Source organism: Ascaphus truei, chromosome 1 (assembly GCF_040206685.1).
Source record: "Ascaphus truei isolate aAscTru1 chromosome 1, aAscTru1.hap1, whole genome shotgun sequence".
Lineage (NCBI taxonomy): Eukaryota > Metazoa > Chordata > Amphibia > Anura > Ascaphidae > Ascaphus > Ascaphus truei.
Genome location: NC_134483.1, coordinates 349,736,793 through 349,764,311, shown reverse-complemented (window position 1 = coordinate 349,764,311; position 27,519 = coordinate 349,736,793). Strand labels below are relative to the sequence as shown.

General features: G+C 44.6%; 1 protein-coding gene across 2 annotated transcripts in view; it reads right to left on the bottom strand.

The window, feature by feature from the left end:
- Nucleotides 1–9,051: 9,051 nt before the first annotated feature.
- The window catches only part of SLC9B2 (solute carrier family 9 member B2), a 62,418-nt gene continuing 43,950 nt past the window's right edge, over nt 9,052–27,519 (bottom strand). The window contains exons 8-12 of one of the 2 annotated variants that reach the window (XM_075608977.1): nt 26,294–26,400; nt 22,060–22,209; nt 18,248–18,356; nt 11,084–11,220; nt 9,052–9,809 (exon numbers count right to left, since the gene is read on the bottom strand). In XM_075608977.1, the coding sequence (XP_075465092.1) occupies nt 9,585–9,809; nt 11,084–11,220; nt 18,248–18,356; nt 22,060–22,209; nt 26,294–26,400 (728 nt within the window). In that variant the 3' untranslated portion in view covers nt 9,052–9,584. Of the gene's footprint in view, nt 9,810–11,056; nt 11,221–18,247; nt 18,357–22,059; nt 22,210–26,293; nt 26,401–27,519 lie in introns of both variants that reach the window. The other variant, XM_075608986.1, reaches the window with a different exon arrangement.

Here is a 27,519-nt window from a genome sequence, read left to right as displayed (position 1 = left end):
CAGGCCAAAGGTGCTATGCGATTGGCCCTTGGGACGCAGACATACAGTGCTTTCACAAATATATAGTAGATTGCAGACATCATCTGGGAAACCACACCTGGAAGAAAATCCACCTCATCACATTTGTTGGTGTATTACTCCAGTAAACACAAGTGCACAGAAAAGCAGCTATTGCAGCTCAGTGTTTCACAATTGGGGCCACAAAACTCCTCTTCCAAGGGTGGCACGGCCCGGGTAGGGGGAAACTCTGCAGGCTTTCATCTGGTATGTCCCATTCTGCCTGGAGAGGTAGAGGCTGTGATCCACCTCTCCTCTATCAGCCAGGCACAGAGGAGAGAGAGGAGCATCTCCAGACTGAGAAGCCGACATGTTTTGGTGTGTTGTAGGGAAGAGGAAAGGAGTGAGAGCTGGATTGATGTGTATGGGAGGGATGGGGGGGGGGGCAAGTGCTTTGCATGGGGTGGGGGAAGGTGTGTGGTGTAACTGAGAGAAGGTGGTAAATATGGTGTTTATGATTAAGAAAGGAAGGGTGTGTTCTGTGTGAGCAGGGGGAATAGATGGTGTGTGTTGAATAAAAGGGCGAGTATGATGTGAGGGTGTGTGTGTGTCTGTTGCATGTAAGCAATGTAGGTTTGAAAAGCAGGCCCCTGTAAAAAAAGATATATATATATATATATGTTGTCTACTGCTGGTCCACACACTTTGTAGTGGAATGGAGGGGTGTGTCTGAAAGGAGTTCTCAGAATGGAAAACAATTGATGTGATTGTAACGTACTTTCCCCCACCCCCTGGGAGATATCGTGGCTACGGTGTATGTGGTGCGTTACCTGAGGCTCGCAGGAGGCCTGAACCTCTGCTGCTGGGAGTCTGGGGTGTACCTGATCCGGTTGACGACAGTGCCTCCACCTGCGCAGGATCGTAACAAGGTGGGATAACCCCATACAGGACAATATAGTAAACACATACCACATCCAGCGCGGGAGATGGGCGGGGGGGTGTGGGGCAGTGGGGGTGCGCGGTCGCTGCTGGCCCCCGGGGTGGGCGGCGGGTGCAGGGGGGGGGGTGGCAGGGAGCCGCCTGCTCAGATCGCCGGCCTTTCCTCACTCACTCTCCTCCTCCAACTCCCCCGTCACTCACATCCAAAGCTGCATCATGTAGTGTGTGTGTGTTCATGTATGTGTCTGTGTGTGTGAATGTGTCTCTGTGAGTGTGTGTATGTCTGTGAGTGAGTGTATCTGTCTGTCTGAGAGTGTGTCTGAGAGTGTTTTGTGTGTCTGTGAGTGTGTGTGTGTGTGTGTGTGTGTATGAGTGAATACAGTGAATAGACACCCAGTCAGTGACAATCATTCTCACCCACCCTCTCTCTGTCACCCTTTTTTTTTTTTTTTTTTTAAGGCGGGGCTAGGCGGCTAGTAGATTTTTCGGTGATTTGTCGACCACTGTATCTGATGATGCCAATGATGTGTACAGGTGGTGGGATCCTGTGTTCAGGGGTTATGTACCACATTTAGACAGGAGATGCTTTGTTCTGGAAAGGGACGATCAGTTAGATCAGCGGTGCGCAAACTGGGGGGCGCGCCCCCCTGGGGGGGCGCAAGATTGTTTAGGGGGGGCGCAGGAAGCAGCGGCGATTTTGCCAGGAGCAGAGGGAAAAAAGCCGTCTGCAGCTGCAATTTTTCTTTTGGCCATTAGGTGGCGCTGCGCTGTGCTACAGTACACAGCAGCATCTCGTTGCTTCCTGCATCAGCGACATGGGGAGAGGGGGTGAGTGAGACTGGCACATGGGGGGAGTGAGACTGGGACATGGGGTGAGTGAGACTGGGACATGGGGGAGTGAGACTGGGACATGGGGGGGAGTGAGACTGGGACATGGGGGGGAGTGAGACTGGGACATGGGGGGGAGTGAGACTGGGACATGGGGGGGAGTGAGACTGGGACATGGGGGGGAGTGAGACTGGGACATGGGGGGGAGTGAGACTGGGACATGGGGGGGAGTGAGACTGGCACATGGGGGGGGAGTGAGACTGGCACATGGGGGGGAGTGAGACTGGCACATGGGGGGGGGAGTGAGACTGGCACATGGGGGGGAGTGAGACTGGCACATGGGGGGGAGTGAGACTGGCACATGGGGGGGGGAGTGAGACTGGCACATGGGGGGGGAGTGAGACTGGCACATGGGGGGGGGGGGGGAGTGAGACTGGCACATGGGGGGGGGGGGAGTGAGACTGGGACATGGGGGGGGAGTGAGACTGGGACATGGGGGGGAGTGAGACTGGGACATGGGGGGGGAGTGAGACTGGGACATGGGGGGGGGAGTGAGACTGGGACATGGGGGGGGGGAGTGAGACTGGGACATGGGGGGGGGAGTGAGACTGGGACATGGGGGGGGGGAGTGAGACTGGGACATGGGGGGGAGTGAGACTAGGACATGGGGCGGGAGTGGGACATGTGGGGGGAGTGAGACTGGGACATGGGGGGGGGAGTGAGACTGGGACATGGGGGGAGTGAGATTGGGACATGGGGGGGGAGTGAGACTGGGACATGGGGGGGTGGGAGAGTGAGACTGGGACATGGGGGAGTGAGTGTGAGACTGGGACATGGGGGAGTGAGTGTGAGTCTGAGGCATGGGGAGGGTGTGAGTGACATGAGGGGGGTGAGAGTGTGAGATGGGGAGGGGGGTGAGAGTGAGTGTGACATGGGGAGGGGGGGTGAAAGAGCTACATGGGGATGAGAGAGACATTGGTGGGAGGGAGGGAGACACTGGCAGGAGGGAGAGAGACACACAATGGCTGGAGGGAGAGTGTGAGAGAGACACCGGGTGGAGGGAGAAACAATAGCTGGTTGGAGAGTGCAAGAGAGACACTGGGGGGAGGGAGAGGCAATGGCTGGAAGGAGAGTGAGAGACAATGGAGGGAGGGAGACACTAGGGGGAGGGAGAAAGAGAGACACACACAGGGGGAGGGAAAGAGAGTGGGGGGAGACACTGAGGGGAGGGATAGAGAGGGACTGGAGGGGGAGTGTGAAATACAGGGAGTTGGAGAGACTGGAAGAGGAGTGTGAGACTGGAAGAGGGGAGAGAGTGAGAAACAATGGGGGGAGGGAGAAAGAGACACACACTGGGGGGAGGGAAAGAGAGTGGGGGGAGGGGGAGACACTGAGGGGAGGAATAGAGAGGGACTGGAGGGGGAGTGAGAAATACAGGGAGAGACTGGAAGAGGTTAGAGAGGTCCTGAGGTGTTCTAATGTGGCGGGAAGAGAGAGATTAATAATACAGCAGAAATGGGAACGCTATTAGACAAATATTATAATATTTATTTTTAAGTTATGTAATTTGTGCTATAAATACTTTTTTTGTAGACGCGTGGCGGGGGCGTTACAAAGCTGGTTCGCACTGACGTCATGCACTGCACATGCACTGACGTCATGTGATTTTGATTACATCAGGCAGGGGGGGCCCGAGAAATTTCATGGATGAAAAGGGGGGCTCGGCATAAAAAGTTTGCTCACCCCTGAGTTAGATCATTGGTGGGAGAATCTCAAGTTTACTCTAGAGCAGGAGGCGGAGATAATGAGGAAACATAACGAATGTATAGATCAGGGACTGTTCGCACAACCAGAGAAGAGAATGGCTTTCTATGTTTCCTTTTTGGATAACACAGATTCCCAGCAAGCTCAAACTCCCACACCCACCACAAAGTGAATATATATTTATGTCAACCAGAGAGCTACTGAGTGTGGCAATTGTATATAACAAGAGACAGGGGGTGCCCAATGCTGCATCCAATTGACAAAACATATAAAGTAAAATACTTCAATAATAATAATTGGTTATTTAGTTAACCCTTTGGCCAAAGGCGTCATAAACCTGCATACCAACGTCAAGGTATAACCAAAATAATGCAGGTCCTACACTACACTGTGAACCCTTCCTTTTACCTCTGTGAGAGGGGAAAAAACCATAATGGGTCTTGTTCCTGCAGCAAGTGAAATGACCTTCCAAGTTAAAAGGGTGAAGGAGGAGGAGTGAGCTCTGGGGGGAGGTGCCACAGCCTCCAAAGAGACATAGGTTAACACAGATTCCCAGCAAGCTCAAACTCCCACACCCACCACAAAGTGAATATATATTTATGTCAACCAGAGAGCTACTGAGCGTGGCAATTGTATATAACAAGAGACAGGGGGTGCCCAATGCTGCATCCAATTGACAAAACATATAAAGTAAAATACTTCAATAATAATAATTGGTTATTTAGTTAACCCTTTGGCCAAAGGCGTCATAAGCCTGCATACCAACGTCAAGGTATAACCAAAATAATGCAGGTCCTACACTACACTGTGAACCCTTCCTTTTACCTCTGTGAGAGGGGAAAAAACCATAATGGGTCTTGTTCCTGCAGCAAGTGAAATGACCTTCCAAGTTAAAAGGGTGAAGGAGGAGGAGTGAGCTCTGGGGGGGAGGTGCCACAGCCTCCAAAGAGACATAGGTTAACACAGATTCCCAGCAAGCTCAAACTCCCACACCCACCACAAAGTGAATATATATTTATGTCAACCAGAGAGCTACTGAGCGTGGCAATTGTATATAACAAGAGACAGGGGGTGCCCAATGCTGCATCCAATTGACAAAACATATAAAGTAAAATACTTTAATAATAATAATTGGTTATTTAGTTAACCCTTTGGCCAAAGGCGTCATAAGCCTGCATACCAACGTCAAGGTATAACCAAAATAATGCAGGTCCTACACTACACTGTGAACCCTTCCTTTTACCTCTGTGAGAGGGGAAAAAACCATAATGGGTCTTGTTCCTGCAGCAAGTGAAATGACCTTCCTTTTTGGATAGACCACTATTCTGGATATTGCTGGGCAAGGCGTGTGGGCAGAATCTCATGGAGTAGCCATGCAGAGCGAGTTCTAGAACAACAGTTTAGGTGTTCCCATTGGTATGATTATCCTTATCTCTCCGAAGAGCTCATGAATCGCCGAGGCTCATAGGAATGAGTGGGTAAGGGCGGCAGTGATTGCCGTATATGGCTGTACATGGCTCATAAATATAATACCACAGCTGTATTTAGGGCAGGCCGCACTGAATATTTGGTTAAGGTCTGGCAGGTAGGACGCAATATTCATCTAGACCGAGAAGAGTATGTTAGTGAGTATGGCAAGAAGATGTGCTACTCCATAACAGTGCCCGATAAGGATGGTAAGCTTGTCCGGAAGCCAGACCCTGATCCCTACTATTGATACAGCAGGGGCGGTACTGCAAATTGTAAATGGAGATACAGCCGGGATATACTGCATATCGGGAGGTAATTAAAGCAAGAACTGTACTGCACCCGGGTGAAAGGTTCTCTTGGATAAGAGGAACCAGTTATGCCACCAGTTATTGTAATGCTATGTGTTTCATAATTCTGTGGGCCCCAACAATTATTGCTGGTGCATAATTATGCTCCTCATGCGGGGTCACGAGGAGGATTTTTACCAGAGGGAGGATGTAGCCAAGTGCCCCTGGCTAGCCTTCTACTGGCCTCAACACTATAAGTCCTGATAGGAACAGGCAGTGTTGGGGTTAAGCTCCTGCGCAGGGCCTAGCCTGCAGTTGCAGCCTGGAATGGTACTATGGTGTGTTACCCAGGGGGCAGGCCTAAACCGGCAGTTGGAGTGTTATACCTAGGTTGGGTACTGACTGGGTCACATGTATATGGTGTGATGCCTGTCAGTATCTGGACCTGTCCTGTTATAGGTCAGGGTTACAAGCCCTTCTCCCTGGGTATAAAATCCCAAACTCCAACAGCGGAGCAAATCAGACCTCCTGAACCAGCAGGTGAGCTACAGTACCCAGGGAAACACCCATGTAGTGGCCAGATCTTTCATGGCAGGGTGGAGCAGGTGCTACAATATATATATATATATATATATATATATATATATATATATATACACACAGTGGTTGACAAATCACCAAAAAATCTACTCGCCACACAAAAAAATCTACTCGCCACCTAGTACCAAACGTGTGCTGCTTGGGCCAATATTTACTCACCCGGGGGTTAAATCCACTCGCCCGGGGCGAGCAAATGTATAGGTTTGTCGAACACTGTATATATATATATATATATATATATATATATATATATATATATATATATATATATATATATATATATATATATATATAGTACACCCTCTTTGAATTCTATGGTTTTACATATCAGGATATAATAACAATTATCTGTTCCTTAGCAGGTCTTAAAATTAAGTAAATACAACCTCAGATGAACAACAACACATGACATATTACACGGTGTCATGATTTATTTAACAAAAATAAAGCCAAAATGGAGAAGCCATGTGTGAAAAACTAAGTATAGCTTATGATTCAATAGCTTGTAGAACCACCTTTAGCACCAATAACTTGACGTAATTATTTTCTGTATGACTTTATCAGTCTCTCACATCATTGTGGAGGAATTTTGGTCCACTCTTCTTTACAATGTTGCTTCAGTTCATTGAAGTTTGTGGGCATTTGTTTATGCACAGCTCTCTTAAGGTCCAGCCACAGCATTTCAATCGGGTTGAGGTCTGGACTTTGACTGGGCCATTGCAACACCTTGATTCTTTTCTTTTTTATCCATTCTGTTGAAGATTTGCTGGTGTGCTTGGGATCATTGTCCTGTTGCATGACCCAATTTCGGACAGATGGCCTCACATTTGACTCTAGAATACTTTGGTATACAGAGGAGTTCACTGTCGACTCAATGATTGCAAGGTTCCCAGGTCCTGTGGCTGCAAAACAAGCCCAAATCATTACCCCTCCACTACCGTGCTTGACAGTTGGTATGAGGTGTTTGTGCTGATATGCTGTTTGGTTTTCGCCAAATGTGGCGCTGTGCATTATGGCCAAACATCTCCACTTTGGTCTCATCTGTCCAAAGGACATTGTTCCAGAAGTCTTGTGGTTTGTTCAGATGCAACTTTGCAAACCTAAGCCGTGCTGCCATGTTCTTTTTAGAGAGAAGAGGCTTTCTCCTGGCAACCCTTCCAAACAAACCATACTTGTTCAGTCTTTTTCTAATTGTACTGTCATTAACTTTAACATTTAAATGCTAACTGAGGCCTGTAGAGTCTGAGATGTAACTCTTGGTTTTTTTGCAATTTCTCTGAGCATTGCATGGTCTGACCTTGGGGTGAATTTGCTGGGGCGTCCACTCCTGGGAAGATTGGCAACTGTCTTGAATGTTTTCCACTTTTGAATAAACTCACTGTAGAATGATGGACTTTAAATTGTTTGCAAAGGGCCTTATAACCCTTCCCAGATTGATGGGCAGCAACAATTGCTTCTTCAAGATCATTGCTGATGTCTTTCCTCCTTGGTATTGTGTTAACCAACACCGGGAATGCTCCAGACCAAAAAACTGCTAAAACTTCAGTTTTTATAGAGGTGGTCACACTTGCTGATGATCAATTAATCAAGGGCATTTGATTAGCAGCACCTGTCTGCTACTTAGCATCTTAATTCCTACATGTCTGCTACTTAGCATCTTAATTCCTACATATAGCTACATATAGCTTCTCCATTTTGGCTTTATTTTTGTTAAATAAATCATGGCACGGTGTAATATGTCATGTGTTGTTGTTCATCTGAGGTTGTATTTACCTAATTTTAAGACTATGTTAAAGCAGCAATTTCCATTTTTGCTTTATATATTTTGAAATATTTCCTGAACTAGTGGGGGCTCCAAAAGGGCTGATCTGGGGTATTCAAATCTCCAGTGAGCCCCCGGTTCCATCCTAAGATATTTGTATATTTTTCTGGCGTTAAAAAAAACTCATATATAAAATGAGCGACAAGAGGATAACTAAATAAAACTGAATGGAGCAGCGATAATATATTCTTCAGGAAGAAGTTCAGCCAGAATGAAATGCGCGTTGGGTAGTTATATCATCGGAGACGGACATCATGAGCGCGACTGAGATGCCGGTCTCAGCAAGCTGCACACATTTCTAATGGCAGCATCGTGGATAACTATTGCGGGGAAAATATATTAGCAACCATTTATAGACAGCTAAACTGATGTGAACCCTAAGGGGTAGCCAGTAGCTTTATGCAGTACACACTCTCAATCATGGTTATTGGGTGGTTATGAGGCTATTTAACTCGTTCTGCACATACGGTACATGGTATCAGGACACAGATAAGAGTTCCCTTATCTTTAGCACAGCGGTGGTTGTACTTTCCTGCCTCTGTTTCTGTGTGTTGGTTTGTTTGCTTTGATCACGCTGTTCACACTGCACAACCAGGTAATATTTTTCTAGTATTTTATTAGATTTGTAGCACTTTATAACACTTCGTGTTTTTTATGTGACCTCATCCCACATTGCACTCCAATCCCTGGTTGCGTACCTTATTACTTGAGTCGCAGTATCGCTGCTCCATTCAGTTTTATTAATAGTTATCCTTTTAGCTCATTTTTTTTTTTTTTTAAATAAAAGTGATATTTTACTTATTAGTGGAGGTTCTCGAGTGATAGGGATACCGTCTCTATTACTACATTAGACCAGCAAGCTTTACACAGTCTATAGTTATGTGGTCTTCATCCAATACTATCGGAGACATATATTTAGAGGCATTTAAAATGGTAAACAGCTTGTACTTAAAATAGCATTTTAAAAAGTTTTTGTACGACTAAATAATTTGAAATGAAATGGGTATGAGACACATACTGTACATTGTGCAATAATGAGGCTCCGATATTGACCACAATAGTCATCCACGTTTGGTTATCAGGGCCATTCAGCCTTCACATAAACCTATCCAATACCCTTGTAAATCATTATTTTCTTAAAATTAATAACAAATGCAATCAAACAAATTCAACCAGCATTGTACTGCACTGTTTGTCAGAAAAAGACAAGTAATGTAAATGTATACCATAATGGAGACATAGGGGGGTATGTATCCCGTGTCACCAAACAGTTGCAAATTGCCTTTTTTCATACTGTGACTGAGTCAATGTATGAAGGAGCTTTGGTACATTTTTAGCCCCAAATTGCTTCACTTGTGCCAAGTGTTTTTGGGGAGTGGCTACAGGAGGAGTTGGGGAGGAAAGGATATCTAAATAGTTAGTGGAGGATATTGTCAGTGCAGTATTATAAGGTGATGTGTGAAACGTTGCACATACAACTGGAGCAGTTTCCCCTCTTCTCTTTCAAATAAATTCTCCATGCCTCATGTGGCATTAATCTCTGATCCAAATAAAAAGCGTTGTACATATACTTCAGGAACAAATGGGGGCGAATACAAACATTTGTTCTGAGTTTTTGTTACCTATCTCAGAATATTTTATGTCCACTTATGCTTTTCTAGCCTCTGTATCTGAAATCGGTTTAACATTTTGGTTCCAAGGAAGTTTCCTCAAGGCAGAGGTGATTTGTCAATTAACAAATACCGCTTTATGCAGAAAACATCTTGCTTCGGTTTACATCCGAGTCTCTGTAAACTATTGCATTGTTTGTATAAAAATGGAGAGTCTGGTAGTTGCTTTAAAAATTCTCCACTACCAGCATGTTGTATTTGATATCCTCACACCAAGCTAGAGTCTCGTTCTACTGCAGCTTCCTCTTCATTTCCACTTGTGTTTGACTTCTGCAGCATCTTGGGCCCCGTCAGGCCAATCATGAGAGCTCCTATTGGTGCAGTTACCAGAATTGCAAGAAATGCTACTGTGAGCACATCCATGCCATATTCTTCAAACTGTTTATCTCCTTTGTTTCTTGCTGCGTCCAGAGCCACAGAGCCTATTGCAGCCTGCAGAAAAGCAACATTAATGTTAGTAATAAAAGCAGAAGTAGGAAAACAAACACAACACCCACCCTTGTAGCCTGTGATTTTATGATCTCAAGCAATTTTGGTCAGTAATGATGCTTCCATTTCCTTCATTAGTTTACACTTCTCATGTCCTTGTCTACTATTGTAGCTACATTTCCCCACTTCCGGCGGCTCTGTATAATATTGAAACGTCGTAGTCGGGTATCAGAGAGCAGAATACATAGCAAAGACCACTTTAACATGGACATAATTCACCGACACAACATTTCAAATTGATAATGTTTAAAGAAAAACTAGTCCGTTCAGATTCCAAGAAATATTAGCATTATGGAAAAACCAATATACAGCCAAGCAAAAAAAGCCTTCCTATGCTGGATGCTGATCTATGGAATAGCATGGCTTAGTAACTATGGGCCATTATTGCTGATGTCTTGATGACATAAGTAAGGTTGACAAACCATATACAGTATGCATCTACAACAGTTGTTCTCAAACCTCTCCTCAGAGCCCTGAACCAGACCAGGTTTCTCAGGAAACCAGACATACAGTACAGTCTTAGCAAGCTCAAAAACCGAACCCACTACATTATATATGTATGTATTTGTGTCAATTGAAGTGCTACTGGGAGAGTGACCTCAAGTATACAGAGTGACCTCAAATATACAACAATAGACAAGAAGCTCCAATGCTACATCCAACATGACACATTAGTTAATTACCACCTGTTTTTCTCTGTTTAGTCTTCTCATACGTATGGGTTCTGAGGCAACCTCTCAGCATTCTATTCTTATGCAAAGGAGGTGAACTCATGTGTGTGAAAGTGCATTGGTTATTCATGAAACCAGGTCTGACCCGAGGTCCCAGAGAAAAGGTTTGAGAATTAGTGATCTACATCAGCGGTGCGCAAACTGGGGTCGCGAGATTGTCTGCAGGGGGGCGCGGGGTTTACAGAGGCCCCGCGTACTTCCCGAAGGCACTTCAATTAAGTGCCGGGGAAGTGGCGAAGGCCTCTGTAAATTACACTTACCTTGTTCTTGGAGACGCGTCGCCGTGGCATCGTGACGTTATGACGCTGGAGCCAAGGTAAGAGGGGGGCGCGGAGGGAGGGGAACAGCCGGCGTGGGGGGGGGGGGGGGCCACAGGGAAAAAAAGATTGCACTCCCCTGATCTACATCATCAGATGTAAGATACAATGCAATAGTTCATTAGCATATGTAGTTATTTACTTGTACAGTCTTTGAGGCATACTACACCTGCACTGTGGCCTTGGGAATCCATGCCAGTGACATGAATATTTTTTCCTTGATGTTAAAGCTGGCACAACACACCATCAAGAACGTGGTAAAAATCCGTATTATCAAAGCGATACCAAGAGTAGCGACACACAGCCCTGGAAGTTATTCAGATAAGATGGTTAGCAGATAATCAAAGAAGAGTGATTAGCAAAAAAAATAAATCTGTGACAAAATGTATATGACAAATGTTATATCTTCTTGAAAACTGAATAAAATATAAAATGGGAAAAAAATTTTTGTCTTTTATAGTAGATCATATTTTTTAAACATGTTATTTGCTATGCCTTTATGTGACCACGAGCCATCCTGCAAATGCATTCAGTACTACAGGGATCTGAAAGTCATTGCACTTCTATGCGTTTTATGTCCCCCTGGCATAAATGATTTTTCAATGCGATTTTTATATTCACCTCAGAAAACTTGACAGTCTTTACAACTCAACATGCTACTTTTCTTTATTATGTAAATACAACGCCCACTATTGAGATATGTTAATTGAACTAGGTTAGCTATCCCCTGAGCCCAGATGCAATGTACATCTTTCCTGTCTTACTTCAAATACTTTCTGGACATGTTACCCAATTATCTAAGCAGGTTTCCCATCCCTACTACACACAGCATCCTTAGATCCGCCTGCAGAAACCTGCGTAAAGTCGCAGGGTTCCATAAAGAATCTGGTTATTCTTCCTTCTCTTGCCGAACACCCCACTACTGAAACAAATTTACCAGTCTCTCAAAAATCGCCTCCTGTCTAGTTTATTTTAAGTCTCCGTCTGTTTCCTACTTTAAACAGGTTTGTAACGAACATATAATGGATGCAACCTATTATTTTGTACCTGGGACATACTGTACTTGAAAATGAAAGGTAACTCAATGTATTTTTTCCAAATAAAATATTTTCTCAATCATAGTGAATGACTAAAGGCACTATGAAGGAGATATGTGCAGAGGTTTTTAGTACAGAAGACGTTTGTAAGGGGAAATAAAAAGAGGCTTTTATTCACCACAACTTTCAAAACATAAAATTCACCAGCAAAACAGTGCAACAGGGAAACAAAAACAACCCAGCTCCTATAAGGAGCTCTGACTAGACGGCATATTCCCTATCTACAGGTTGGGGGGCTAAGCCCCTTACCAACAACAAATGTATCAAACTTGATGTAACCAGGTCCCCCGGTTTGCTGTTCCCCCCCCCCCTTTTACCTCCGTGGAGCAGGGGGATGTTGCGGGTGGCGGTGGGCTCGCCGGCGGCTCCCTGTGCAGGGCGCCACCATGTTTGTTTCGCGCACGCATGCTCGGGAGTTCGCACATGCGCAGAACGAGTTGCGGCGTTCCTGACAGTTCGGGCACGCGCAGTACACTAGGCACACGCGGCGGCTGATAGGAATAGGCTCCGCGGGGACTACCAGCCCCATAATGCATAGGGGCAGGACATCACATGGCGCAACTTAGCCAATAGGGCTGCGAGGATCTCCTGCTGCAAGAGATACATTTGGCGTGCTCAGAGCTGGCAGGCATTCGGAGCTAGGAGACAGATAGGGTAGGTTGTATGTGCAGGGCGTCTGTGGCCCCTGCACTAGGCCAGAGACACCCTGATAGGCCCCAGCTCTTATATTTAGATTGTGGCTGCTACAGGGACAGGCCCTTAGGTAAGGACACTGCCCCATTAGCTGTTTGAGATCAGGAACACAGTTGCAACGCTGCGCAAACCTGAAGATTGTGATCTGGGCTCAGATCACCTGGCAAGGTACCAAGACTATCTGTATGTGGGACACTTCCGCTGGATACCACCCATGCGGAGGAGGACCCACCACAGATGCGGAAGCCATCGCTGGGTCAGCGGATCCTTCACAGCTACCAATCAGCGCGCCCGGGAGTTGGAGCACCCAGCAGGTACCTATATCTTTAAGTGCACCAACCAAGTACACACACCATAGTGGCAGCGCTGACCACATATAGGGGTGGGGGTTGTATTCTCATGGACACCAGGGTGGTTGGGTGCCCAAGGGCCCCGTCAGGTACTGTGGACACGGTGCGGGTTACACGGTGGTGGGATAAGGCCGTGTGAGGCTTAAGGGGTAGCTGTAACCAGTAGCATTACTATCTTCATTATCATTGCATATATATGTTCCTAAGTAAAGGTTATTATTATGATATACTGTGTGTGGATATCAGTATTGTGGTTCCTGTGAAGGACTCCTCCCACTACATTGGGATCCCTCCCAGGTGGAGGCGCTGTACCAAGGTTGTGTGTTATATCACCCCGGGCTCCCCGTGGCGGAGGTTTAGGATCTCTGTGAGACAACAGGTAATGTCAGCACCAGTAGACTCTTTATCCTAGGGGGAAAGTGGGCTACATTGGTAATATGCATATTTACATTTGAGCTCCCATTCCTCCTGGCTGGGGTAGGGGGTGAGAAGGTCCACGGTGCAATGTGCACTCTAGAGCAGTCTAGGGTGAGTACCTCCCTGGATCAGAGATGACCTGAGACTACTGTCAAGCAGGCAATTAAAACCCTAAAGAGGCGGGTGAGGAGATCAATGAAGGCGCCCTGCTTTAGATTAAACCACCTCAGTGCTGTATTAGGTTATGCAAGCAGGTTTCTCTGTCTCACTACCTAACCAGGGATCCACCTTGTTACACTCCTCCCCCATTTGTGGGTAGCTAGGGATAGCCACGGCAGAAGTCCGTCCCTTTACTCTCTTGAACTCTAATCCAAGGTCAAGAGAGAATGGATCAAGGGAAAGAACCCCCAGTTAAGCTGCATTTCTAGTTACATAGTTACATAGTAGATGAGGTTGAAAAAAGACGTACGTCCATCAAGTTCAACCTATGCTAAATTTAGACAACAGATACTTTATTCTATATCTATACTTACTTATTGATCCAGAGGAAGGCAAACAAAAAACCCCATTAAGGGGAAAAATGAATTCCTTCCTGACTCCAAGAATTGGCAATCGGATTAATCCCTGGATCAACATCCTTCCCATGTATACTTATTTGGTATATATCCCTAATATCATCTAAAAAGATGTCCAACCTTTTTTTTGAAAAAATCTATTGTATCTGCCATCACAGTCTCCATGGGTAATGAATTCCACATTTTAACTGCCCTTACTGTAAAGAACCCTTTCCTTTGTTGCTGGTGAAATTTCCTTTCCTCCAACCTTAAGGGATGGCCCCGAGTCCTTAGTACTGCCCGTGGGATGAATAGTTCTTTTGAAAGCTCCTTGTTTTGTCCCTGAATATATTTGTATATTGTTATCATATCCCCTCTTAGACGCCTCTTTTCTAATGTAAATAAATCTAATTTAGCTAGCCTCTCCTCATAAGTTAGAATGTCCATCCCCTTTATTAATTTGGTGGCTCTTCTCTGCACTCTCTCTAGTTCCATAATGTCTTTTCTTAGGATTGGTGCCCAAAATTGTACTCCATATTCAAGGTGTGGTCTTACTAATGCTTTGTAAAGGGGCATAATTATGTTTACTTCCCTTCCATCCATTGCCCGTTTAATGCAAGATAAGATCTTGTTTGCCTTTGCAGCTACTGCATGACATTGGGCACTATTGCTAAGCCTGCTGTCTACAAGCACTCCTAAATCCTTCTCCATCAAGGATTCCCCCAATATATCTCCATTTAATTTGTAAGTCTCCTTTTTATTCTTGCATCTCAAATGCATAACCTTACATTTATCTGTATTAAACCTCATTTGCCATTTACCTGCCCACGTTTCCAGTCTCTCCAAGTCCTTCTGAAGAGAAATTACATCCTGCTCTGATTCTATTACCTTACACAATTTAGTATCATCAGCAAAGATGGAGACTTTGCTCTCGATCCCAACCTCAAGGTCATTAATAAACAAGTTAAAAAGCAAGGGTCCCAGTACCGATCCTTGAGGTACTCCACTCACGACTTTAGCCCAACCTGAAAAAGTTCAATTTATGACAACCCTCTGTTGTCTGTCCTTTAACCAGTTTTCAATCCAGGTGCATATATTATTACTGAGTCCAATTTTCTTTATTTTGTACACCAACCTCTTGTGTGAAACCGTATCAAAAGCCTTTGCAAAATCTAAGTAGACCACATCAACTGCATTACCCTGGTCTAAATTCCTACTTACCTCCTCAAAGAAACAAATAAGGTTAGTTTGGCAAGATCTATCCTTCATAAATCCATGCTGACTATTACTAATAATTTAGTTTTCCATTAGGTATTCCTGAATATTATCCAGTATTAAACCTTCAAGTAGTTTCCCTACTATTGAAGTCAGGCTTACAGGTCTGTAATTCCCCGGGTGTGATCTAGCTCCCTTTTTAAATATAGGCACCACATCTGCTTTACGCCAATCTTGTGGTACTGAGCCTGTGGAAATGGAGTCCTTGAATATTAAATATAATGGTTTTGCTATTACTGAGCTTAACTCCTTGAGAACTCTTGGATGTATGCCATCGGGGGCAGGGGCCTTATTTACTTTAATTTTTTCAAATCGCTTATGAACTTCTTCCTCAGTTAACCAATTGGTCATTAATATGGAGGTTGTGGCTTCCTCCTGTGGCGCTACTATTGAACTTGATTCTTCCTTGGTAAACACAGAGGCAAAGAATTTGTTTAATACCTCTGCTTTTTCCTTATCTCCAATAATCTGCCTACCCATCTCACACTGAAAGGGTCCTATATTTTCTTTTCTCACTTTTTTGTTATTAAGGTACTTAAAGAACTTTTAGGGTTGACCTTACTTTCTATTGCAATCCTTTTTTCATTATCCATTTTTGCTAATTTGATTGCCCTTTTGCAATTTTTGTTACATTCCTTATAATTCTGATACGATGTCTCTGTCCCTTCTGACTTAAAGAATCTAAACGCCTTCCTCTTCTTGTCAATTTCCTCCCCTACCTGTTTATTTAGCCACATTGGTTTTGACTTATTTCTTTTATACTTATTACCCAAGGGTATACACTGATAAGTGTACTTTTCTAACAATGTTTTAAAGACTGCCCATTTATCTTCTACATTTTTCCCTGCAAAAAATCATCCCATTGTATTACTACTAGATTAGACCTCAGTTTATTAAAATCTGCCTTTCTAAAGGTTAAAGTCTTTGTTGAACCCAAGTAATCTGTTTTTTGATAATTTATTTCAAATGAGACCATGTTATGATCACTGTTACCCAAATGTTCCAGGACGTGAATATTTGTTATTACTTCTACTTTGTTTGATATGACCAAATCCAGAACGGCCCCTCTCCTGGTTGGTTCCTCAATAATTTGGGTCATATAATTATCTTTAAGCACCCCCAAAAACCTGTTTCCTTTTGTTGTAACGCTAATCTCATTGCCCCAGTCTATGTCTGGATAATTAAAATCCCCCATTATGAAAACATGACCCAGTTTTGATGCCTACTCCATTTGCAAATGTATTTTAGCTTCCTCAATCTCACAGATATTTGGTGGGTTATAGCATATTCCCACAAACATTTTCTTTATACATTTACCTCCACTGCTAATTTCTATCCACAAGGTCTCTACATTTTCATCATTCCCTTCATAGACATCATCCCTTATAATAGGTTTTAGATCTGGTTTAACATATAGACATACTCCACCTCCCCTTCTATTTGTTCGATCCTTCCGAAAAAGAGAATACCCCTTTAAATTAACTGTCCAGTCATGCGTTTCATCCCACCATGTTTCAGTAATGCCTATGGTATCATACTGCTCCCTTGCAGCTATTAATTCAAGCTCCCCCATTTTATCTGTCAGGCTTCTTGCATTAGCAAGCAAGCATTTAAGTTTTTTTTCAGCCTGTACTATTATCTTATCTGCTCCTTCCTTTCTGCTCCCACTTGGTTTAGTCTTTAGAAGTTTTCTAGTATTATCTCTATTTACTATGGGTGTCTCACTGCTTGTCAAACTCGCACTTGCCCCCATTTTACCTCCATACCACCTTGTATCCTCATCTATTCCATTTAGTTCATTATCTGTTTCATTCCCCTCCCCCCTCCATCCTAGTTTAAAATCTCCTCCAACCTTTTTAGTATTCTCCGCCCTAGCACAGAAGATCCCTCTTCATTGAGGTGCAATCCGTCCCTAGAATATAGATGGCACCTCTCAGAATTTGGAGTCCTTGTCGCCTATGCACATAAGCAGTGTCTCTTCCAGGAGACGGATGACTTCAGCTTGCTTTAGTCACTCATGGAGGACTTTACAAAGCACAGCATTTCCATAATGTGCTCAAGCTCCTTTTTCCATTGACCAAGTCTTCTATTACTCACTTAGCAACAAGTTTTCACATGTTGTGCGATCTTCTCTTTCCTGTCTAATACCCGTCTAATAACTAATACATCTAACTTGGTAATAAGCATGTCTTTACCTTCGACTCCTGGCTGGGGTAGGGAGTGAGAAGGTACAGGGCGAGTACGTCCCTGGATCATAGGTCCTCTGAGACTGCTTTCAAGTAGGGTTTTAAAGGCCTAACGAGGCAGGTGAGGAGATAATTCAGGCACCCTGCTTTAGAATTAACCACTTTAGTGCTGTAGTTTACTTTATGCAAGCAGGTTTGCCTGTCTCACTACCTAAAAAGGTATCCACCCAGTTACACACCACAAAAGAGACTAGATATATCTGAGACGAGCTTCACTGGTTTAACAAAAGTTGCCTGTTCATTGGAATACTTCAAATAATATCTCCGCTTCCTAAAAACACTGTGGTAGAAGAAGTGAACAATGACGGCAATGATCAAAGTGTCTTAAAGTACTAGCACTGTGCCAGAGTATGAGAAAATACTAAACCCATCATACAATGTGGTAAAATTTCCAGACCCTTATGAAGAGATTATGTATGTTCTACAAACAAAGAGCCTTTTGAAAAGGAAGTGGAACTTAAAAAATAAAAAAGTGTAAATAAAAAAGGAGCAGTAACTTAGCCCTTATTGCAATCAGTCTTCAAACACTGAATAATAGGTCTGTCGTAAAACATATGAGTGGGGAAATATGCTAAATGTAAATACAGTATAGTGGATATCACAGTATCATTTATAGGAATAAAGAAGTCAAGAATCTCAATCGTAATGTCCTTTAACTGCACTGCTTCTCCATACCCGACGGAACCTCAACTCTGACTTACCGACAGTCTCTGGTCTTAGTGAAGCAACAGCTATCTCTGCTCCAATCAAACCAAAAAGCAGCGGCTGGAAAATGTCCCATCCGACTGCAACAATGTCTTCAACCACGGCCTGGGGGGGGGGGGGAAGGGTTTATTTTTAGGCTGAATTGACAAGTCAGACTGTATATATTTCTTGGTCACACCATTTATTATGTAAGCCGTTAAAGCAAGAATCCGGTGGCCATGTTTGTGGTGCCCCGCCATAGTTATGTTTTTGTGTGTCAAAACCGGCACAACGCGCATAGTAAGTGAAACTTCTTTGACTTTTGTCACAGAAATTGTATTTGTGTTTGTGATGTTTTAATTAAAAATCAAAATACAATTTCATTGACAAAACGCAAATAAATTTGGACTTAGAACGTGCATGCTCGGCACACATCCCCTGTATTTGCAATAAGCGTGAATTCCTTGTGTGTGTGTGCGTGTGACTGTGTGTGTGTCAGTCAGTGTGTGTGTGTATGTGTGTCAGTCAGTGTGCGTGCGTATGTGTGTCAGTCAGTGTGCGTGCGTATGTGTGTCAGTGTGCGTGTATGTGTGTGTCAGTCAGTGTGCGTGTGTATGTGTGTCAGTCAGTGTGTGTGCGTATGTGTGTCAGTGTGCGTGTATGTGTGTGTCAGTCAGTGTGCGTGCGTGTGTCAGTCAGTGTGCGTGCGTGTGTGTATCAGTCAGTGTGCGTGCGTGTGTGTATCAGTCAGTGTGTGTGTATGTGTGTCAGTCAGTGTGTGTGTGTATGTGTATGTGTGTCAGTCAGTGTGTGTGTATATGTGTGTGTGTCAGTCAGTGTGTGTGTGTGTGTATGTGTGTCAGTGTGTGTATGTGTGTCAGCCAGTGTGTGTGTGTGTATGTGTGTCAGTCAGTGTGCGTGTGTATGTGTGTCAGTCAGTGTGTGTGTGTATGTGTGTCAGTCAGTGTGTGTGTGTGTGTGTGTGTGTGTATGTATATGTGTGTGTGTCAGTCCGTGTGTATCAGTCAGTGTGTGTGTGTGTGTGTGTATCAGTCAGTGTGTGTGTATGTGTGTCAGTCAGTGTGTGTATGTGTGTCAGTCAGTGTGTGTGTGTGTATATGTGTATGTGTGTCAGTCAGTGTGTGTGTGTATATGTGTGTGTGTCAGTCAGTGTGTGTGTGTATGTGTGTCAGTCAGTGTGTGTGTGTGTGTGTGTATGTGTCAGTCAGTGTGTGTCAGTCAGTCTGTGTCAGTCAGTCAGTGTGTGTGTATATGTGTCAGTCAGTGTGTGTGTCAGTCAGTGTGTGTGTGTATGTGTGTCAGTCAGTGTGTGTATGTGTGTCAGTCAGTGTGTGTGTGTGTGTGTATGTGTGTCAGTCAGTGTGTGTGTATATGTGTCAGTCAGTGTGTGTGTGTATGTGTGTCAGTCAGTGTGTATGTGTGTCAGTCAGTGTGTGTGTATATGTGTGTGTGTCAGTCAGTGTGTGTCAGTCAGTGTGTGTGTGTGTGTATATGTGTCAGTCAGTGTGTGTGTCAGTTAGTGTGTGTGTGTGTATGTGTGTCAGTCAGTGTGTGTGTGTGTATGTGTGTCAGTCAGTGTGTGTGTGTATATGTGTCAGTCAGTGTGTTTCAGTCAGTGTGTGTGTGTATATGTGTCAGTCAGTGTGTGTCAGTCAGTGTGTGTGTGTGTGTGTCAGTCAATGTGTGTATGTGTATGTGTCAGTCTGTGTGTGTCTGTCAGTGTATGTGTGTCTGTCAGTGTATGTGTGTCTCTCTTTCTGTGTCCTGCCCCCCCTCTCCTGATTTCCTCCCCCCTCAAACGCCCCCCCCCCCCACCCCGGAGCTGCAGACCCGCGGGGGCTCTGTCTGAGCCTCCTGACTCTCTCTCTCCCCCCCCCGTGCTGCGGACCCAAGGGGGCTCTGAGTCTCCTGACTCTCAGTGCCCCCCCCCCCTGTGCTTAAGAGGGCCCCCCCTCCGGCAGTGCTGCGTGGGAAGCGGCACGCTCACACCCCCGCTTCCCGCGTTAGGCTGCGGTTCCAGTAATGTCTGTGACACGCGCGCCCGGCGGGGGGGGGGGGGGTTGTCGCGTGCACAGCGCTAACCGCGATCTGCGGTCTGATAGGGAGAGGGGAGCTTGCGACGGGAGCGGGCGTGGTCTGGGATTTGCGGCGGCGTGGCCATTACATCATTGGGTGAACCGCCGGTGGGGGCGTGGCCACGCCCCCATTGCAAGGTTTGAACTCAATTTTATTGAGTTGGGAAAAACCCTGCCGCACGGCGCGGCTGCACCTTCTGCGTGACGGTGCGTACTGGGCCCAGCCCCATTGAGGGGCGGTGCTTACACGCACAGTGCACGCCGCGCCGTGCGCACAGGCTGTTACTGGGACCACAGCCTTACTGGAGCAGGAGCCGTGAGAGGCGACAGGGCACGTCGCTGGCATATGCTGACAGCGCAGCGGGCGTGTGGGGAAAATTGGCGGCCATTAGGTGCGGCGCCGGCTGCGATATAATCCCGGTTACCCTCCATGATCTCGGGGCTCCTCTTCTCCTCCGGCCCCGGCGGCGCTCAGTCAGCGGGACACAGGGAAGGGGAAGCGGAGGTAGAGAAGAGGGAGGAGAGAGGCTGAGCAGCGGCTCCTCCTCTCTACACCCACACCCGCAGCACCGGAAGCTCTGCGTCAGCCATCTTGGTATACCCATGGCAGTGTGACGTGTTGGGTTAACGGCGGCCGTTAGGAGCGACTAAAGAAGTTTCACTTCAAATATATATATATATATATATATATATATATATATATATATATATATATATATATATATATTTGAAGTGAAACTTCTATATATATATATATAAACGCCCCTGAGGAAGGACACTGGACTGAAATGTTGGGATTAAGTGTGCTGTTTGTCATTTCTCGATACAGTTGCTTTATCTGAGTGTGCTGCTTTTTGCCTTCTCGCCTGGGAAGACAGTGTTACTCTATTGTATTCTATGGAGCATGCACCTTGACACTATATATTTTGCTTGGAGTGCTGGCTGTTTATACATATACATATACATATACATATACTGAGTTAAGTTATGGTGAGTAAAATAAGTGACAAAAACCCTTCACAGCAAAGCAAATATGCAAAAATGGTTTTTGAAGCAAAAAGTGGCACTGTGTGCTCATTTGCATGTCATTTCCCAGAATCCCTTGATGCAGTGGAAGTGCTGTGTGCTGGGTGATAATGGTGAAAGGCGGGGTTGCAGACCTGCCTTAGGCCCCGGACATGTTCCCTGCGTGCTTGCGTAAGCGTGCTGACGCACGCTCCCGCTCAGCACTGAGCCCCTACAGCCGCAATTAGAGCGGCTTTAGTAGGGGCTCACCTGCGCTTCCGCGTGCTTGCGGAAGCGCAGGTCTTGGGGGAATTTAAAATTCCCCCGCTTGCCGGCGAGACAGGCCGGTCACGTGAGCGGTTCGCCCAATGAGGGCGAACCAGCTCCGTGACGTCACTGGCCCGCCCCCGGCCAGTGACGCGCCCGCCCCCGGACCGCCCCCTGACGGCCTGCTGAGAGTGCTTGCGGTAAGCAACCGCAAGGCAAGGGAAAGCACCCTCTTTCCCTGCGCCTCAGCACGCCAGCAGGGACCATGGACTCGGCCTAAGACATGCCGATGAGAATACAGTTGTGTGTATATATATATATATATATATATATATATATATATATATATATATATATATTCTTTTTTAAACAAGCTACTTTATACCTATCTTTTCTGTCCTGTTTTCCCAATATGACATCCACCTAAAATTAGCCCAGTCCTTCTTACAATCAATAGTTACCTTATCATTGGACCATCCAATGCCTGCTAGAAAGGCCATAACTAGTGTACATAACCCTCCTGACCCTGGGAAACCAAAGAATAGGCTGCCAAACACTGCAAAGATGGACAGAGCCAGCATAAGGTAAGATCTCTTCCACTTCAGGTTTCCCTGCAGGTAGAAAATAAACAGCATTTAAAAAAAGATCACAGGACTTGAAGATGTTATAGTGCATTCTGCACATTTGATCCTAGTGTTATCTTGTTAGAACATAGGTTTAGAATCACTTTGGTCACAACATGTTATAAACTGATGGAAAGTCTGGAAGCTTCACAGAAAGCCTACAAAAGAGCTACAATTAATTACAATAAATACTTATTCATGTTCAAAATTAGATTAGATTTGTCACCTCATGTTGCAGATACAGTACTCTAAGCAAAAGAGATAAAAACAATACAAATTATTCTAACATTTTACTGTGGTACGAAAACGATAATGTATTACCAAAGCGTGTAGTAAAGTCTAAATTATTTAGTCAATTATTTGCATTAAAGGAGCAATTCATTCCTTTTTTATTAATTATTTTTTAATATAGGATTGAAGCACAGGGTCTCTGGAGCTGAACCCCATTAATTTCAGCTCCGAGGACCCTGTGAGTAGAGCTTTTTAATGTCTCGCTGTATATATTTATTACCTATATTTTAAGTTGTTCATTAAAAAGTCAAGTTTTATCTCTATCCATTTAAGTCCTGTGTATTACTTATACATTCTTAACCCATGAGAGTGCTTCTCTGTAAATAGGGGCCTTTTTGCTCTTAGCTCCTTGGTTTCTTTACATTTGTTTCACCTATTGAGTTGCATCCCCCCAACACTGGATTTGAGTGAGCATTAGTACTATTTAAGTTACAATTGTAAGTATCAGATCTTGAGCAAACGTTATCCCCGCTGTTGTAGGCATCTATATACAAACTTTGATATAGATGGTATCTTACCCCTTTCCGTCTTAATGCTATTCTTAAGAGGCCCTCCCCATTGTGTTGGTGTAAGTGTGGTTCGCCTGGCACAATGCCCCATATATATTGGCACTGTCCATATAATAAAAAAAAAAATTGGCCTGCAATTATATCTCACATTAGAAATGTAACTAATGTTGCACTTCCTATATTTCCTTGAACTTGTTTACTCCGTCTGCCTGTCCTTGGGATATATTCTCTTGGATGCAAACTTGCTACCAATATGTTGAATGCTGCTCATTGCTCTATAGCAGCTGCCTGGAAAAGTGCCCATTCACCCTCATTACAACAGTGGAAGGAGAGTAAGAAAAAGAATATCACTGGGGAAATCACAATGCTGGCCTTTAAACGGAAAACGTTATGGTTGCCATGGTGTATGATGTTTCCCTGATTATTATTCTGTTATAGGTTTTATTTTATTTATGTAACACATGCTGCCCCACCCTAAGGGAAATTCACTGCTTGTTACCTGGGTTTGGTGCTACCTGTTAGGCTCACAGAAGGCTCTGAGCATCCGCAGGTGGTATTGGGATAACTGCAGTCTCGGGCAGGAGTATAAAGCAGAACTGGGGTCTTTATTCTCATACAGCAATGCACAGCATACATTACACAGACATCATACAGCCTCGTTGGTCCCTGGACTCAACCCCCAGGGCTTGAGGCCCCAAAGGTCTATCCCTGACTCCCATACTTCCTGGTGGAGTATGGGGTAGATCCCAACACCCCTGAGGGAGGGGAAGGAAGGTGAACCAGAGCCCTGGCTCCACACTTCCACAACTCCTCAGACTAATTTGACTGCAGACCCTTTTTGTGCCCAGGGGAGGGTCCCAGGTCGCCGCCCCTATTATGGGCAGTATCTCGCCCCTGTCACTTCTAGAGTTGATTACTGCAGATGGAAGAGATTAACCCTAGCACTACCTGCGCTGGTACCAGGGCTTATGTGTTAGGCAGGGCAGATTAGTAGCCCAGGTGGTACCTGGCTACAGTTAGGATTTGTATGGTATTTTTGTTTGGGTTTTGGCACTGACCTGACATGGCCAATTGAATGATTCTATATTTTCTGGTATAAGGTTTAATTATTGCTTTGCTTTTTAAAACCTCTTAATATGTTCCTATTTTTAGAAGAAGTAACTTTTCCCCAACCACACTGTGGAATATGTTGGTCCTTTACAAATAAACGATAATAATAATAATTTCTGGAAGGTTTTGGCCTGCGATTGTGGGGTGTCCATAGGCCCCCTCCCCCAATTGCTATATTTAGCCTCCAGTTTCACTCTCTCCCCTCTTGCTGCTGCAAGCATCCCCCTTTCCTCCATTTTATAAACATTTCATCCAAGGTGGCCCCTCTCTTCAGGCCCAAACACGCACATACCCCAGGCCAATGTCTATTCCCATATTCCGCTCCAATCACCAAATCGTATCAATCAGCTCTGTAATTCGTACTAACGTAGGCCTCTGACATTTTTCTGTGACCTCGCCACCCCCTTTTTTTTTTATGTACCGTTATTAATAAATTAAAAGTACAGTAAAAGTAAAAAGTTTAAAAATGAATCCCAAAAATGAATGCAGTGGTATCGTTATTCAAACATACAGCCACGTCTCAGTGTTTTATGTACACTTAGGCATGTAATCATTTAGGATGTTGCGATATTGGATCCAGTTGATGATGGGAGGAGTGTACATTTGCCTGGTCTGTATTGATACCCTATTTATAGCACGCACAAACTCACTATTGGGAGTCCTGATGAAGGTGTTCTAGAGACACCGAAATGTTGATGTATGTTTGAATTAGGAATATATAAGATTGTATCAAGACTGGCGTGCCACAGCATTTGTTTTTGGGAGGGATTATGCAGCAGCACCTGTGACTGTGAGCACCCAGGAAACAAAGAAAGCAGCTCCAGTTGCCAATTATGGTAAGGAGTGCATCTCTTATTGACTTGACCTACGTGTAAATAAAAACAGCTTGTATAATAAAAACAGGAAATAGTGGAAACAATAACAAAGGTCTACGTTCAGGAGAATTTAAGAAAGTGGGCTTGTCTGAGGCTACAAAGCAAGGGTGGGGAATTCATTTACCAGATAGCATCCCACGTTGGTGTCAAAATATCTTTACTGCGCACTAATCTCTAATACATATTTAGAATTCCAAAGATAGGCTATATACTCTTGTGCTGTGGATTACTTTTAATATGTGAAGTATGTGAGTTGTTTGATACAGTACAATGCTTTGGACATGAGGTTAGGGATCACAGATCACTTTTCAAGCTGCTTTCTCACAAATGTATATTTTTAACTAAATACTGTAGTATGATTAAATGATGTCAATCGTCATAGTGACAGAGGGGGCACCCCCAACTTATTTGGAGCTGTATGACTTTCATCTCTCAAAAATACTCCTTCCCCATCCCCTCCATTGTTTCCACCTATAAAAGGGACAAATAGGTCAAGATGATTTTCTGCTATTCACCACCAGCAGGGCATTAGACTATTATAAAAAATGGAGTCTGTGACAACAGGTTAGGGCCAGACATGGAGAGGTGGGAGAAAGAGACATGGAGAGGTAGGAGAAAGAGACATGGGGAGGTGGGAGGTATATTGGGGGAGGGGGAGAGAGAGAAATGTAATTCAGAGTTGTTTTGAATGCTACAAATATTTTCTCATAGTACAGAACTGATTTATTAAATAAAAACATACACGTAGGATATTGCTTGGTCTGCAGCTTTAAGGTTAATGCCAGACAATAACGCTACATTATTTAACCTGTTTGCTGACCTTTGGACAGACATGGTACAGCATGGACAATCAATCATATACATCCAATAGCACCCAGGTGCCGCTGGACTTCCGGCAGGGAAAAGATTAAGTCATAGCTAACTCTGGCATTAGTCCCATCCAGACCCTCAAATAGGGCTTTTGCTGGAGAAGGACATAGGGATAGAGAACACCAGATTTAATAAACATTGCTTTGCGCTTCGTCAAAAGGTATCACCGTCTCAAAATAATGAGTGATAAATATCTCGCTATTTAAAAAAAAAAAAAAATGAATGGGAGTATGTGAAGAAATAACATCACATTATTTGTAGATACTGTAGAGTTACCCTAAAATAATTACCTTTGTGAATAAGGTGTTACTGTAATTCAGGGAAAATACCATCCGTTCCTGTTTTAGGGAATATCACGCGTTTTCCCCAGATTTAATTAAAATCTAGCCCCAAGGATGAGAAGAGAGATGTGTTTACCTGATCTTTGCTTGGGAAATACTGAAGGAAAAACCCCAAAAGCAATCCTGCAGCCATACCGACCACAACTTCTAACACTCCCCTGACAATGCTGTTGATGGCGGATCCTGTGACAGAATATTGAGAATTAATTAGTGTGAAGGAAAACAATGACACAGCCAGGGAAATGCATTGGTAGAGATATTATCATAGATTACAACTAAAAGGGGTTAAACTAACTCAACTTAATGAAAGTGTCTTTATGTCTAACTTTATGGCTGTATATAGCAGCAAACAAGTATGATTCTATATTGAATTTAGTAGGTGTGAAATATAGTGCATGAATGGATGCACTATATTTATATACTTTTTTTTGATTGACTCCTGACGACGCGAATCAGCGAAACGCGTTGAGTCTGGCAGCCTGGCAAGCATATTCCAGAGGTGCGACGTCATCACGCGTGGACGTTGAACCGCGTGAGGCTGGAATGCGGAAGTGAGCAGCAGAGACCTGGAGGTGCATCAGGCCCTGCACGCGAGCTCTGCAGACCACAGCATTCCGGAGCAACACCCAGCCTGACCGTACAATGCCCTGTTGTGGGGTCACCATGTGAGTTGCTAGTTTGTCATTTAACTGCATACTCTAATACAGAGGTGCGCAAACTGGGGGGCGCAAGCTTGCTTAGGGAGGGCGCTGCCGGCGGGCGATTTTGCGAGAGAAGCAGAGAGAAATGCAGTTCTGTAGCTGCAATTTCTCCTGCAGCCATTAGGTGGCGCTGTGCTGCACAGCTCATGCAGCGTGTGACAGAGAGACATGGAGAGGTAGGCGACAGAGAGATATGGAGAGGTGGGAGAAAGTGATACATGGAGAGGTAGGAGAAAGAGAGACATGGAGAGGTTGGAGAAAGAGAGACATGGAGAGGTGGGAGACATATTGGGGGGAGGGGGAGAGAGAGAGAAATGGAGAGGTGGGAGAAAGAGACATGGAGAGGTGGGAGAAAGAGAGACATGGAGAGGTAGGAGAAAGAGACATGGAGAGGTAGGAGAACGAGAGATATGGAGAGGTGGGAGAGAGACATGGAGAGGTGGGAGAATGAGACATGTAGAGGTGGGAGAAAGACATGGAGAGGTGGGAGACATATTGGGGTGAGGGGGAGAGAAAGAGAGAAATGGAGAGGTGGGAGAAAGAGAGACATGGAGAGGTATGAGAAAAAGAGACATTTAGAGGTGGGAGAGACATGGAAAGG